This window comes from Glycine max, chromosome 19, assembly GCF_000004515.6.
Source record: "Glycine max cultivar Williams 82 chromosome 19, Glycine_max_v4.0, whole genome shotgun sequence".
In the NCBI taxonomy this organism is placed as follows: domain Eukaryota; kingdom Viridiplantae; phylum Streptophyta; class Magnoliopsida; order Fabales; family Fabaceae; genus Glycine; species Glycine max.
This window is the reverse complement of record NC_038255.2, coordinates 21,074,337-21,090,334: the sequence shown is the minus strand read 5'-3', so window position 1 is coordinate 21,090,334 and position 15,998 is coordinate 21,074,337. Positions and strand designations below refer to the sequence as shown.

The 15,998-nt window shown below is 31.9% G+C and overlaps 1 protein-coding gene across 2 annotated transcripts; it reads right to left on the bottom strand.

The window, feature by feature from the left end:
* Window positions 1-6,779: 6,779 nt before the first annotated feature.
* Window positions 6,780-14,979, bottom strand: LOC100785963 (putative aminoacrylate hydrolase RutD). Of its 2 annotated transcripts, XM_003553793.5 has the most exons (11): window positions 14,531-14,970; window positions 14,227-14,422; window positions 14,025-14,107; window positions 12,574-12,674; window positions 11,925-12,020; window positions 11,540-11,593; window positions 9,279-9,427; window positions 8,950-9,067; window positions 8,735-8,822; window positions 7,349-7,573; window positions 6,780-7,243 (listed from the first exon to the last, which is right to left on the bottom strand). In XM_003553793.5, exons 1-10 carry the CDS (start codon window positions 14,652-14,654, stop codon window positions 7,365-7,367), a joined length of 1,218 nt encoding a protein of 405 aa, XP_003553841.1. In that variant the 5' UTR covers window positions 14,655-14,970; the 3' UTR covers window positions 6,780-7,243; window positions 7,349-7,364. The 2 variants fall into 2 exon arrangements, with proteins under 2 accessions (XP_003553841.1, XP_014627602.1); XM_014772116.3 differs by lacking the exons at window positions 6,780-7,243; window positions 7,349-7,573 and adding an exon at window positions 7,580-8,643 and having other exon boundaries at window positions 14,531-14,979.
* Window positions 14,980-15,998: the final 1,019 nt, after the last annotated feature.

The window sequence follows — 15,998 nt, the reverse complement described above, 5'->3', positions numbered from 1 at the left end:
TTATTAACTACCTTTATCCATTCATTCATTGTTTTAGAACAAAGAGTTGCTGGAATTTAATTGCTTCTAATTACTCATCAACTTCTTTTTTTTCCACTGCATTTAATTCATTCAGTTTTTTTTTATCATATTTATTCCGTGGTTTAAAATTAAAATGCTTGAGCTAAAAAACAACTAATTATTTGAAAGAGAAAAAACATGACATTTTAGTTACGTTTGAAAAAAACTAGTTGAAAGTTCGTTTAAAATTAAAAAATTAACTATAATTAAAAATTGAAAATTAACTTATTAAATTATAAGTATTTAATAAAAATAATTATTAAAATAATTTAAAAAATATAAAATGACAAAAAATAATAAAATTATGATTTATTTAAAAAATATATAATAAGAAAATTTGATAAATATATTAAAAATAAAAATAAAAAAGTATACAACAACAACAACAACGCCTTATCCCACTAGGTGGGGTCGGCTACATGGATCAACTTCCGCCATAATGTTCTATCAAGTACCATACTTCTATCCAAATCATTAAGTTCGAGATCCTTTTTGATAACCTCTCTTATAGTCTTTTTGGGTCTTTCTCTGCCTCGAATTGTTTGCTTTCTCTCCATCTGGTCTACTCTCCTCACTACAGAGTCTACCAGTCTTCTCTCTACATGCCCAAACCACCTAAGTCTATTTTCCACCATCTTCTCTACAATAGGCGCTACTCCAACCCTCTCTCTAATAGCTTCATTTCTAATTTTATCCTGTCGAGTCTTACCACACATCCACCGCAACATCCTCATCTCCGCTACACCTACTTTATTCTCATATTGACTCTTGACCGCCCAACATTCTGTTCCGTACAAAATCGTCGGTCTTACCGCAGTCCGATAAAACTTTCCCTTTAGCTTGATCGGTACCTTTGCATCACATAACACCCCCGATGCTTTTCTCCATTTCATCCATCCTGCTTGAATGCGATGATTCACATCCCCTTCAATTTCTCCATCATCCTGTATTACAGACCCAAGATATTTAAACCGTGTGACTTGAGGGATAATATGGTCTCCTATTTTCACCTCTGAGTTAGAAACCCTCCTTCTTTTGTTGAACTTACATTCCATATACTCCGATTTGCTTCTGCTTAGGCGAAGCCATGTGTTTCTAGAGCTCGTCTCCAAGTTTCCAACCTCTCATTCAACTCCTCCCTCGACTCTCCAAGGAGGACTATGTCATCTGCAAAAAACATGCATCTCGGCGCTATCTCTAGAAGTCAATATTTTTTAAAATATTAAAAAAATACTACCAAATAAACTCAAACAAATTATTTACCAGATAAAAAACTTAAAAACTACTTAAAATTACTCGTCCAATAACGTTTGAAAACACCACTTTTTTTTTATTGTTTGCAAAGTACTCTTTGAGTTTGAGCAGGGCCTTCACCCACTTTGTCTTATTGTTGCAAATCGTGTGCCCCAAAGCGCAAAAGCATGAGATTTTGGCAAACCCTGAAGATGGTTACCCTTAGAGCCTTAATGCACTTCACCCTGAAGATCCAAAAGAGAGTGAAAAGAACACAGTGATGAGACCCTCTCTGTCCGTATAATCTTTGGTCTCTCTGTCGCGATTGAGTTTGAGGTGGAGACCATTGTTAGGGTTCGTCACTCCAATATTATCACCATGACTCAATCCTTCGTCAACGACGACAAGTTACCCATACAAGTCTTCTTCAGCTCCACCCCCGTCTGGGTCGCCGACGCAGAGCTGACCTAATGTAAAACAATTAAAGCATGTGCTTTAAGCCTACTTAAAAAAATATTCGCTATCTGTTTATTATAAAATAAAAAAGATTACATGTTTGACAAAAAATATCACATGTGTTTGGTAAAAAAAGTTTAACATATAATTCTTCTGTTAAAGTAAATTTGTCTTCTTTGAATTTATTTTAAGCTTCCCTCACCGTTTGATCCATCATGCGCCGATGGCAAAATCTTTTTGGCATTTTCTGCTTGTGTTTTGTATTTCTGTTGTCAGTGGAAAAAGGGGGAAAAATGGGATGGTAGCGGCGGCGTAAAAGTCTGGAATGAAATTATTGAAAGAAAATCCCATTGCATTCACCGATGGAGACAAAACCACACTGGGTAGCGATGTTGCCGCCTCCGATCGCCACCTTGCTAGGATTTTCTCTCGTAAAAGTCTGGAATGAAAATATTGAAACAATTCTAATTTCATTAATTAATATTTTCCTTAATTAAAAATTTGTAACTATTCTAAATTATACATAAATTAAAGGATTAATTAAGTTTTTATTTTCTAAATTTTTTAAAAATTAGATTTTTAATCTCAAAATTTGTGTTTGATCGATTAAGATCTCTTAATTTTTTTCTTTTAAAGTTTTCAATTTCTAAATTTTGTTTAACTGATTAATTAACATATTTAAACTTTAAAAATTTCAATTTTTAATTTTTAAACAAAAGTTTAAATCTATTAGTTTAATTATTTAATCAGTTTTTAAGAATTTTTTTTCAAAATTTATGTTACTCTTAATCAAGGTTATCAATCTTAGAGTTTACACAAACTTGTAAGAGTTTCATAGACTCGACTCGTGGACTCAACTTCAATTTCTAGACTTAAGAGTCTACTTCATATAAAAATAATAATAATATATCTGCAAATAACAAATTAATTAAATATTTCAATAATATAATAAAGCAAAACAGTAAATCATAAAGTTCATAATACTTAAATAATTAAGTTTAGTAATAATACATCACTGCTAAACAATAACTTGTAGAGGTTATAATAGTAGTAGATCATTCTCATCGATGGTTTGATATTATTATAAAACAAGAGTTTGATATTATTAAAGGTGAAAATTTTGTATTTGAGAATAACACACCAAATGAAAGGTATGTTGAATGCTAATTTGTTATTCGGTGGTAAACTCGAGAGTTTATCGAGTTTAGTTAGAGTTTTTTAGTCAGAAAACAATAAAAAATGACTTACATTGTGATCTAATTCTTTTAACTTGCTAATTTGTTATTCGGTGGTAAACTCGAGAGTTTATCGAGTTTAGTTAGAGTTTACCCAAAGTTTACTCAAGAGTCAAGTTGAAGAATTAGCAAGTTAACTCATAAACTCGTAAGAGTTAGCGAGTTAATTCGAGAGTTTGATAACCATATTTTTAATGGAAAAAAAAATTAAGAGACAATGATCAGTCAAAAAAATAAAAATTTAAGAAATAGAAAACTTAATAAAAAAAAGTTGGAAACCTTCACCAATTAAACAAAATTTTGGGAATTAAAAATTTAATTAATCAGAATAAACTATATTCTTAAATGGAATTAGTAACCGGTAACAGGTAATAAATCTTATCCGTCCAATTGTTTAATAATATATCTTACGGTACTTTTGGTTGCTTCACGGGTGTACCCCCAAAGTGGATACTTCACTTTAGACGCCAACTTAATCAAGTTGCTATTACTTAACATTGGTTAGCTGGAACACGTTGGGACCCCCTTAAGCTTTATTATAATTTCATGGGACTAAGCATATAGGGATATTCCAGCGGAATATTTGCTTTGATCTTCCAAACATTCCTAGCAAGTCGAGGGTATATTATTGAGCATTTACACATTCTCTGCTTAATTGTTATCTCTCTCTCCCCTTTCTTGTGCCTCTGAACTTGTTTTTAATTTCCAGGCTCCTGTCTAAGAGACCAAACCAAACCAGGTACGTTTTCTCTCGCCAAAAGGGATGAGTACGTAAAACCTTGCAAAATATATTTGGACATAACAAGTTATTTTACTATGATGCAAAATATTTTTTTTCTTTTTCTTCGAGAGTTTTTTTATTAGTAGGAATTAAATACTGTATCAAAGGTTTATAATATTCAAACGTTTAATCAACCGAGTCAAATCTCTTGATCTTCAAGATTTATTCTTATTTGAAAGATGGAATATGAATTAGAAAAGCATTTACTTCAAATGTAAGTTCAGAAAAACAGAAGAATATGAAGTATTTGTTTTTTTCATCTATTTTTCAGCACATATGTAGGTTTAGGAAAACAAGAGAATATGAAGTATTTTAATTCAAATGAAAGAGTCATATTCTTTTATAAACCAATGTGGTCGGCCTTAGTAAGGGTAAGGGTAAATAGGTAGTGTGTACTAGGTTCTAGATTCTAATCTTATTTCAATTTGTACACCTAAAAAATGTTACTCTTTTTTTCACTTTATATATTTTCTTCATTATTTTTAATAGGCCAAATTCAGGCCTAAACACGAGACAAAGTGAAAATAACATTATTTTTTTCTCGTTTGCTTTGCTTAATTATTTTGTGGATTAGGCATTGTTTTTTGTCGTCTCACATAGCCTCAACTTATATGCCTTTAAAAATTATTCTTTTCCGTCTACGATTGAGTTGTTTATAATGTTCATGTCAATTTCAACTAATCAAGCTAAGTTATGACTTCATTGTTCGACAATTTTAGGGGTGTCAATTAGATTGTTGACATAAATTGAGCTAAATAATAGTAGCCGGATAAAATCGACCCATTAATCTATTATATATCGAAAATATATGAAAGAATTTTGCTATGTGCATAACCATTAAAATATATGTAGATTACTTTGCTATTCATAGACAGATTCTTGCTATGCTTGTGTTTTAACTTTTCATTTATTCTCCATGAAAAGTCTTGTTTGTGACCGTTACTTTTTTTTTTCTTGGACATTTTCATAATCCCGATTTGATATCCCAAATCTAAACTTGTTAGACTGGTCCCAGTTTCTTATTTAATAATTACAAGGATTTTTTTTATGGGCCATATATATATATATATATATATATATATATATATATATATATATATATAAAAGAAAGGCATAAAAAATGTCAAAATACAAGAAATAAAACATATCCACCAAGTTACTGAAAGAGAGAGAGACGATGAAAATACTTCAATTTTTCCCCTCCAAATAACCCATCCCTCCAAAACTACAGCACCTAAACAAACTAAAAAGCCATTAACCCCTCCACAAGGCCTACCACATAGATTCTACACAACCGCACAAAAAAGGATTACACCTAATAATTTTTTTTCATATCCAACATATTTTAAAATTAATTGTTTAATCACTGGAATCTATGATTTTTGAATTATTTCTGACTCTAATAGATAAATTATGTTAAAAAATAATTAAGATTGATATATATAATAATAAAATTTTTAATGTATATTTAATACGCATAAATTTATATAATAAATTTTGTAACAATTAATTTTGATCTAATAATATTATTTTTCTACATATATAATTTTTTATGTAAATTTATATTTAAAATTTATATATATAAAAAAATATTATTAAATCAAAATTAATTATTTAAAAAATTAATTATGTAAATTTATATGTGTACTAAATATATATTAAAATTTTTAGTGATATATATATATATATATATTAATATTAATTATTTTTTAATATAATTGGCATGTTAACTTAATTGACATGAGTGTATTTTAATAATGTGAAAATTACATATTTAAGACTTAGATGAGTAATTAATTTCATTTCAGAAAATATATTTTTAATATAATATGCACGTACGGATTATTAATCAATTTAGGTAATATGTATAGATATTTTTTATTTTTTTTCTTTTATTATTGGATATATTAAAAAAAATGTTGAGTGCTGAAAGAAAAATCCTTGGATACCTTGTTTGAATTTAGATCCAAAATGGGACTTATTCCATGTCATCACATTCAAACATCTTTTGTGGTCCTCTTCCCGAGGCACTCTAATATCACCAATCACATGTGTGCCTACACACCTGACACAAAAAGCCTCTTTCTTGCTGGTTGTCTCATCCCCTCCAACACGCAAACCCTTTTGCAATCATACATACAACCTTTGGTTATTGACTAGTGGATCAAACATCGAAATCGAATCCAATTTCGGTGAGAGTGGCCGAAGCTGAGTTTCCTTACTACCCCCATCGCCAACGGTCCCCCAAGCCGAGATTCCCGGCCACGAAATAACTACGAGGATAACTTGTAAGACTTTGTCCCAATAGTAGCTGTTAGAATCCATGGATCAGAGAATCTAAAAGAGGGAACTATATAATCTGAAAATGAATTTTACTCAAATAAAAAAATCAATTTACATGAATACATTACTGCTTATATATTCAATCCAAATCATGGTTTTAAAAATCAAATTATTCGAGACACTCGATCATTGGTTGGACCACATGAACTGGTATAATCAACATAAAAATCAAAATAAATGTATATGTGTTAGTTTGTGCATGTAATTGTTAAATAAGTTGCCTGGTGGTTGATACTCCTAAAATAACCTTGAGGAGATGCAAGTTCAAACCTTTAAAAGGGCCATTTTTTTGTTGTATTTTCCTAAAAGCAAATGTTTTCAATTTCAAATTCAACCTTTGCACATACAACAACTTAAAAGCACCTGGGGAGCGTGCATGGTCAGCAAAGGACTACCCTAGACCACTTGGTGCTACGACCGGTTCGACCGACCAGAATGACCTGATTTTTCAAACACTGATCCTAATAACATTATTGTATGACTTTTGTTTAATGGTTAAGCTTGTGTATTGTTGAAAGACACTATTAGATATATACTTAAACAAAAGCAAATACAATTAACCACCGAGCATAAGCCACCATTATGAAACCTGGCTTGCTAGGAAAACAAAAGGGTGCAAATATTTTTAACAATTTTGAAATGGAAAAGAGGTTTGCAAGGAGGCCCGAGAATTAGAAAATCCTGTAATTCGTTTAAATCATCTGTTGATATAGACAAGCATGCGGAATCATGTTAAACGTTTTTACTGTGATTTGGTTTTGATAGTTTTATTTCTAAATACTTATCAAACATGTACCAAAAATGTGGTATGGAGCATTACTAGAGTTGCATTCTGATCGCATATATTACATTACAGTGTACATAAAGAAAAGAGGCCCATCCATCCTCTCTTCTGTCCCCCTTTATTGGCTATACGGAGCACTTGGAATTCATCTTGTCAATGAAGGGATATTTTAGTGTCAAGCCTCAAGTAGCACAAGTCAAGGATTCTCTCATGTGCTTTCTGGCTGCTTGAGAGAAATCCCAAATTTCCAGCTGAGAAAACGAAGTCAACATCGTGGCATGCATGAGACTCGGTTTGCTGTAATCTTTATCACTTTGAGTTTGAGGGTTTATCAAATTACACAATACACATCTGAAACGAATAGGAGTTAAAGATTCCAGCCTCGACAAATCTTTATAAGGAAAGTAATCAATCAATTATTATAATGCAGAAAAGAAAATAATCATAGTTACCTACCTATTAACAAAAGGAGTTATTGACTTTCAATATATGAGGGGGAAACTCCAACTTGAGTTGGTTTTAAGCTTCTCAGAAGCTTTCTTCCATATTCAAATGCTAAAACAAGGAGACCAAAGAAGTATAATAGGCAGAGATGCAGTTTTTCTAACATGCAGCCGTTAAGGGAGACATTTCTTCCGGCCTGAATGTTTGTTATGATCAACACCCTTTTCTCGTTCCACCCTGCACAAGATCAGTATATAGTAGATCTTATTAGAAAAATTGTGCACCTAATAACTGTCTCGAGTGACACATCTTCTAATCTCCAATATCATCGTAATTGCAACCTCAGTCCCATAAGTCTAGATTCATAAGAATATATTGTTACCGAACCAGCATAAAAAACAGTGAGGAAATTGAAATTTTATTGAATGCATAACAGGGAAAATCTCCCTATGAAAACGATACATTGCTCCAAAGGTTTGAGAGGTCTGGGGTCCACTCCCCACAATTTTCTAATTCTTCAAAGTCCCCTCATATAGGTAGTTAGTGATTACAGCCTATAACAGAAAACTCCTAACTGGGTCCAACCAACTGCAGCCCATTCCAACCCCTTCTAATATACACTTACTTAATCATTGGCCTGCAATGCAGTTACAATTAATAGATGTATTATATTTCAAAAAAGGAAGCATATGATAGCAGACCATGCGTTTCCTCATTGGGAGCCAGTGACAGACCTGGATATGTTGGGTAGTGGCTTAGTGGGGAAAACCTTTTTGTCAACCTGCCCGGTAACTTTTTTGGTATTTTCGAGTAGTGATATCTCTTGCAGTTTTTTCAGGGAAAGCAATGTTAATTTGACCATCATTTTTGTTTCGCTGTGTATCAGAGCTAGTTCATCTCTTAGGAATTCACCAGTAAATCCATCTAGGACTGATTATGCACTGATGAAACATGTCCCTGTGCTTTGTGAAGACTTGAGGCTGTTGGGTGATAGATAAGTAATCAAACCATGTATGGAACCAATTATCAGTTAACACTTTTGAATGAAATTGGGTTTTGCTAGTTGCTACTGAGAAGGGAGGAGTAGGGTGAACTCCAAAAGAGAGGAATTGGCTGTGGTTAGTATAAATTAGAATTTACCCAGGGAACCTTGTTTTGGGGCAAACCTTCTTAGGCTCGGGTCAAAAATGGAAAATCATGTATGGTAGTAGTAAATTTGAGTGGGGACACTGCCCTAACCCACCAACGTGGGTCTGTCTCTGCTTTGGAGCTTAGACATTATTACCACACATTGGCAACCCACCAAGCTACAGAAAACAGTCATGGCATGAGTAGTGTGAGCTCATGCTGAATTGCCAGGTGCAAGAAAATCTATAACATTAAATGTGGAATACTTACAAGACTCTTTCTTTGGCAAATTAGTCCAATCATGTGGGCTCATATTCACTTCTGATGCCTTGATCAAGTCAAATAGTGCTTGATTAACCTGAATTTATGCAAAGCTTTAGTCCATTACCAGTGGTGCATCCTGAGAAGCAAAGTACAGCATGCAAATTGCCCGTGTGCTTTTAACTCAAATTATCAAGCATATATTACATATATGCAAATTATACCTCTTCAGGCCGCTCATGACTTACTAAATGACCTCCGTGAAGATCTACCATTCTAGCCACTGGATGAAGCCTTTCAGCAAGTCTTTTTGCATAATATATCTGAGCAATTATATCATGCCTGAACGTGAAGGAAATGTCTCAATATCCAGGTAAAACTATAAAATGCATAATTTGAGTCTCTGTACAGTGTTTTCAATTTCATGCATAATTTTCTTTCTGTGCCTGAATGACATGTGCATGTGTGCCTCGGGGTCAAGTTCCATTTATATTTTGAAAGTGACATTCCTATGAAGCAGCATTACGTAAATGTTTCCTGACACAGTACAAACCTGCCATGGATGACTGAAACAAGAAAACCTGCAGATTTGATCACCTCAATCTCTGTTTCAGTCATTTTATGTGTCCAACATGCATTGAGTTGACCATCGAAACCATAGTTAGATTGCATCCCAGTTGTTGATATACCTTTAACATATTGCTGAAAGAGACCGTGGCGGTGAATTAGTAAAATAAAGAAAAGGATTCCAAATACTTATGAAGAACAACATGATGACTAGGTATACGGTGTGTGGGGGAGCGGGAGCGGGGTTGTGAGAGAAATGAAAGAGAAGGGAAGGGAAGTAACTAAAGGGTGGCTTTCTTACCCCTTATTAGGATGTTCAAAATAAGCATGGTAAAGGAAACAAAGGGTTAACTAATACTCCCTTAGTTCTTACATATTATAAGACCAATTACACATATTATAAGACAAATTATCTAATTTATCAAGATTAAGATTAAGAAAAGTGGTTAATTTTTTTATTTTTCATGTGAACCAAGATATCTCCCAACCGAAAGTCAAAGATTAATCCCCCAAGGTTCTGAAATCCATTTAAGTTGATCTCTCCCAACGAATATTTTTTCATACCTGAATCAGGGATTAAACCCGTAACCACGCCCTTAAAGGACAAGGTTATCTAGTATCTACCAATCATGCTATACTATGTCAGTTGAGAAAGTAACCGGTTAGTTGATAACAATAATTTTATCTTAAATTTATAATTTTTTTTTAAAAATTATCCTTATCATTATGGTTTTAAACTGTGGCGATTGCAGGCAATGCGACTGCTGCAATGCAGATTGCGACGTGAAATTATTATATGTTTTCACTAAAGAAAAATGAATTTTATAATTATTCTAATTATTGACATATTTTTTATTTATAGCATAACATAATATTTCATTCATTTTAAGATTTTGTATCTTCTAACGTCCCATATAGCCAAACACATTCGATCATTGTCTCTTAGAAATTCAAAATAGAAGATTGGAATCTAAATTTAATTTAATTTTGACAAAAAAAAAAGTAGAATAAAACGGTGTTAAAGCTCCGTTGAGGACTTGAGGTATTACACGTGATTGAAAATCACATTGCAATTGCAGTAGGATGCGGTTGCATACACTAGCGAAACAAAAATATTGCCAACATTATATATTGGGTCTTATCAAAATGACCATCATTTTAAAATGATTTATTATTTTTAGAATGTGGGTTTGTGTTTAACTCAACCTCAAAAGTTAGCTCATAGAGTGAGAATAACCTCATACTTATATACTTTATCTTGATACTTTCTTTAACTAATGTAGGACTTAAATTTTTTCTAATACATGACTTCATGTTCAACATTTTTGGGCTTAGTGCATGAATAAAATGGTGGATGATCCTTTTTTTTAATAGATTTAGGATAAATTCTAATATTATCTTAGAACGTGAATTTGAGCCTAAAAAAAAGAAAAATAAATAAAACTAGATTTCAACTAAGTGATGCAAATGAGTTGAGAGTTAATTGTCCATGTATTCCTTAAAAGAATAGAATACCGTGTATGGGGTTAGGGAACAATGCACTTATCTTGAAACTATCAGTGGGTAAAACGTATTAACTGGATTTTAGCTGACTTATATGATACTAATGGCATATATTGAACTCGAGCCAATATTTATAGATTGAATAGTTAAAGAATTCTAAATGATATTTATTTAATTCGAGTCAATTTACCATACAGATGTAGATTGGTTATTGATATGGATATCAATAGGTTCGAAATTATTAATTTCTTCTCCAAAATTCCCCAAATTGAGAAAAATCAGAAAGGTGAACTCCAGAGGATTATGAATATTTAACTGAACATCCCTCATTAGTCATTTTCCTTTCCTTCTACAAGAAATCTCCCAAAATCCTCCCTAGCCTTATTCTCAATCCAAGAGTATACCCTTAAATTACACACTGCAAAAATAATCATTGGACCTGTGTAGTCCTACTTTTAACCTTAGAAATTTCAGTGAAGCATGGCAAACATTAAATGACAGGTTTTGAAATGTAAAATTTGATAGCAGTATATGCATTTATACTCTTGGTGGAATATGCTTTTAGATTATTTAATTACAGGAATGTGCAACCACCTGTGTAATTTTAACTTGTCTTTATAAATGCATCTGGTATATTGCTGTTTAACTATAGAAACAAAACACAGCTACAGCACAAAGTAATAAACTCAAAGCGGACTTAGCAACATCTACTTAATTAAGATAAGCTTATTTAGTATACTGTACCTGATATAAGATGGCTCTCCTCTTATCTGTTCCAACATATTCTTCAAGATATTCCTGCATGCCATATATAAAACTTATCTTTAAGATTCATCCCAAGGACAAAATGAACATAAATTTCTGGGCTATCAGTAACTGTAGATCACAATTTTTACAAGACAAGAAATAGACAACCTTCAGCTCAATGTTAATATTCATGATAAGAGCCAGGCGCTTGATATGATTATAATATATACCGAGTTATTCAATTTTTTAAATCAACACATACTTTTGTTATAGTTGTGGCTCAATGCACTATGTGGAAACAAAGGAATGAAAAAGTTGGGGGGGAGAGGTTAGGAAGACAACTTTTTATTAATGAACAAAAGCAAGAAAAATTTCTTCTTACTTGAGAGTAATGGGTGTCCAAGTCAACAGCAGCCCTTTGTTCAGGTGTCTTCGCTTTCAAGAAACGGTAAGCAACGGAGATTGTTTTTTGGTCCAACTGCAAAAAAATAAAAATGAGTAAGCCACCCTTTTGAGGTACTGTGTCCAAGTTCATGGTGCCTAAAACTTGAAACCAGTGTAAACAAGGATCAGACATTATATATGTCTGATCCATACATTTCTGTTTTCTTATACATTAAGCATGTGAATAATTATAAGATTCATAGCAATATTTTGATGGCAAATATCAAATAGATGCATCCTAAGTTTGAGATACCATTTCCTTTTCTTATTGCTACGGTATGTTTTCTTTTCTTTTCTTTTCTTTTTTTTCCTTTGTACCAGTGTCAACCACATGAAAATTTATTATAGTTCAACTTTTTTCTTCCAATTGTTAAAGATCACAAGAGATAGACAGTAGATATTTAAGATACAATCAGCAATGGGTGCAAGCAGAGATTCAGGATGTTTCCCAACCAAACACCTTAGTTTTTCTGATACTGCAGTTCAATGTTCTCTGAAATTCATAGTCATCTCTGAAAACAGTAAAAGAAAGTTCCTTCCGCCACTAATGGGAGGTTTCGCAAAAGATGATAAGAACAATACAATACCTTTGGAAAACATTGAAAACCTCCACCCGTCACATTGAGCAATGCCAAGGAAAGGACTCTATCAGGAACCATTGCTGCTACTTTACAAGCTATCATAGCTCCTGTTTTTGCGGTGAAAGTTAGTTAAATTAAATGGTTTAATTACTCATTTGGTCCCTCGTGTCTATAGTTTACATTTTTAGTTCTTATAGTTTTAAAGTGATTTTTTTAATCCCTATAACTTATATTTTAATTCCCTTTTTAGTTCATGTAGTTTGAAAGTGATTTTTTTAATCCTTATAATTTACATTATAATTTCCTTTTAATTCTTATATTTTGAAAATATTCTTTTTAATCCTATACTTTATATTTTAATTCTCTTTTAGTCTTTATTATCAATTATAATTAACTAAAAAATATTAGCAAATAATTCATAACTAATTTATTGCAAGATAATTTGTAATAAAAAAATAATTGATAATTTATAACTAATTTGTAGCTAATTATTTTTATATATTTTTTGTACACATTGACTAAAAGATAATTAAAATACAAATTATAAAGACTAAAAAGATTAATTTTAAACTATAGGAAGTAAAAAAGAATTAAAATACAATCTATAAGAAATAAAAATACTACTTTTAAATTATAGGGACTAAAAAAGAATTAAAATGTAAATTATAGAGATTAAAAAACTCACTTTTAAACTATATATACTAACAAATATGAATAATGAAACTATAGGAAACAAATAAGTAATTTAACGAAACTAAATTAAACAATCCTACCCTAAGACCATGTTTGAATAAACTTCTCTATAAACACTTATAAGAGAAGAACATAATATAAACTTTTTGATAAAAAAAGAAATAATAAGAAGATAAAAAGAAAATAATAAGAAGGTAAAATAAAAGGTTATGTTTGGATAAACTTTTCTATAAGCACTTAATAAGAAGGTAAAATAAATTAAGCTTTTTTGTGAATTAGAATCAAATAGTGATGGAAATATGTTTGATTGAATTTCTGATTTCATTTTCAATGAAAATATTTTCCCAAATGAATAAAAAATTAGAAACAATAAAATCTCGTTTTCAATATTTTCAATTGAAATCAGGAATCTCATTTTGGATAAAATGAAAGCGCAATGAAGGAATGTAATTTTAAACAAATCTAAAAATATATTTTCTTTTGAAAACGTATTTTTAATGTTTTTATTTCTTGAAAACAGAAAACAAGAAGTCAATTCTAATCTTGAAAACAATTTTCAGAAAACAAAAACAGGACATGAAAACAGAAAATGAAAATAGAAATCAAATTCATCCTAAACCTCTTTTGAATTATTAATTTTGAATTATAAAGAAATTCCATTAATTTTACTTTCTTATTTATTTCCCTTCAGGTCCTTAAATCGAGAGGTTTATGCAAATAGGATCTAAACATGTAAGGTGTTCAATGACAAACTCGGAACTCACCCATCGAGTGCCCAAAAACATGGGCTTTTTTCCAACCTAGATGATCTAACAAAGCAATTGCATCCTTTGCCATGATCTTGGTTCTGCACCCAACAACAACCAAAACCGTGCGTTAAAACTTACCAATAAAATTTCAATTTCCAAAAGACGCGAAGCAGAATAATATCTCAAAACGCAGCGTCGCTTGAAGAAAGCAACTCACGAGTATTCAGATTTTGAGACGGCCACGGAGCTGCGACCCACGCCGCGATTGTCAAACGCGCATACATGGATGCCACCATTTACTTCTTCTCCGCTCCAAACGACGCGGACGTCGTCGTCGTCGTCGTCGTTGGAGACGGTGGTTCCCGTCAAGCCTTTGATTTGTGGGCCCCACGCTTCGTGTGTCGCGGCCAATCCTGACCGTTGGTTCAATCTCCACAAAATCAGCAAAACTTTTTTGCAGCTAAAAGGAATAAATAAATAAATAAATTCATAAAATAAAATAAAAAGTAAAAATGAAGGACCTATGATGAGAAGCACTTTCGTTGGACCGCCACCGTAAGTTCTGTAGAATATCTTGATGTCATTATTGAGGGGCGCATCGGCGACGGGGGAAGATGGCTGCGTTCCGACGTAGCAAAACGGCATTGTTGCGAAATAGAGAGAGGGAGAATATGATGTTTTATTGGGGGGTTGTTATAGCAGTTTGGGACCACGTGGCGGATAAGAAGCGGTTGATGCCACGTCTAACGGTCTGTTGTCTCGACTCGACGCGAACGGAGACGGTGTCAAAGTCAACATGCCAACTCCAAAATTGAGATCAGAAGCACGTTTTTTTTTTTAAAAAAAAAATAATTTTCCTGCGAAACGTGCTTCTTTTCTTTTAAGAATAAGAACAATATCTAAAAGATGACGAGTTCTGAGGTGCTAAGAGTTTATGGGTCTTGCAGCACCGGCACAAAAGTTATTTTTAGGTGTCAGATGTGTTAGTTGGATTATTGACGGTGCAGATTAGGTTGGGAGGAGAATGGGTAGTTGTATGTATTTTTGTGGGGCCATACAAATTAAAAAATCCCCTCATTTTCACGTGTCTAGTTTAATATATATATATATATATATATATATATATATATATATATATATATATATTAAAAAAAAAGTGTAGAAGGCATTTCCATTCATACAATTTTTAGCAGTACACATCTGAACCTCAGTTCTTCACCGCCGAGACGGTGGCCTCTTCTTCGACGTTTCAATTGTTCCCCTATTTCATTGCTTTAAGAATCTAAGGTTAGTTCAGGCCTGTTTGGAAATCTTTGATATAGGATAATTACCCGACGGCCCATTTGTTATATTGGATGAACCTTAGTAGTTGGACGTTAGTATTTTGGGTGTTTTTTAAGGAATTACTTCTTGCACCCATTGTTTATTTATTCCTGTACTCCTAATTGAAAATCAACCGTATGAAGCAATTGCACTTTTGGTTAAGGAAAATTACACTAGTAATTTTTAAAAAATTGATTAATTTTTCCATGCAATATAAATAATTTTATAAATGTAATTTACTTTTTTGAATCTCAATAGAAGAATTATTGTAGAACATAATAAAATTAATAAAGCATGTATGAGGAGATTAAGGGAAACATAATAATTTAAATGACTATAGTAAAAAAAAAAAATCATTTTGCGGAATATTGAACTTATATTTACAATGTGAAGCTTTCATTGAAAAATGGAATGTTACAATTGTGAGATTTTATTAGGGTTTAGGAAATTATAATGGATCTTAATGAGTAATATTTTTTTACAATTATTAGTGAGTTATTTTTGTATTAGTCATTTATTTTGTATATTGTATAACACTTTCTTTTATTAATTTTTTTAACAGAGTTAATCGCCACGAATGCGAGAATTATTAAACATTAAAAATTGGTTGGTTATTCTTTCTTTGCAAATGCTACTACTATGCTTCATTTAAAATAACCGACCTAC

What these genes read in the sequence shown, in the direction of transcription:
- LOC100785963 (XM_003553793.5), bottom strand. Translation starts at nt 14,654, where the DNA reads ATGCCGTTTTGCTACGTCGGAACGCAGCCATCTTCCCCCGTCGCCGAT. An exon ending in GGAGAGCCATCTTATATCAG is followed by an intron (nt 9,428 to 11,539) that starts GTACAGTATACT and finishes GGTCTCTTTCAG; the next exon opens with CAATATGTTAAAGGTATATC. An exon ending in GTCATGAGCGGCCTGAAGAG is followed by an intron (nt 8,823 to 8,949) that starts GTATAATTTGCA and finishes GCATAAATTCAG; the next exon opens with GTTAATCAAGCACTATTTGA.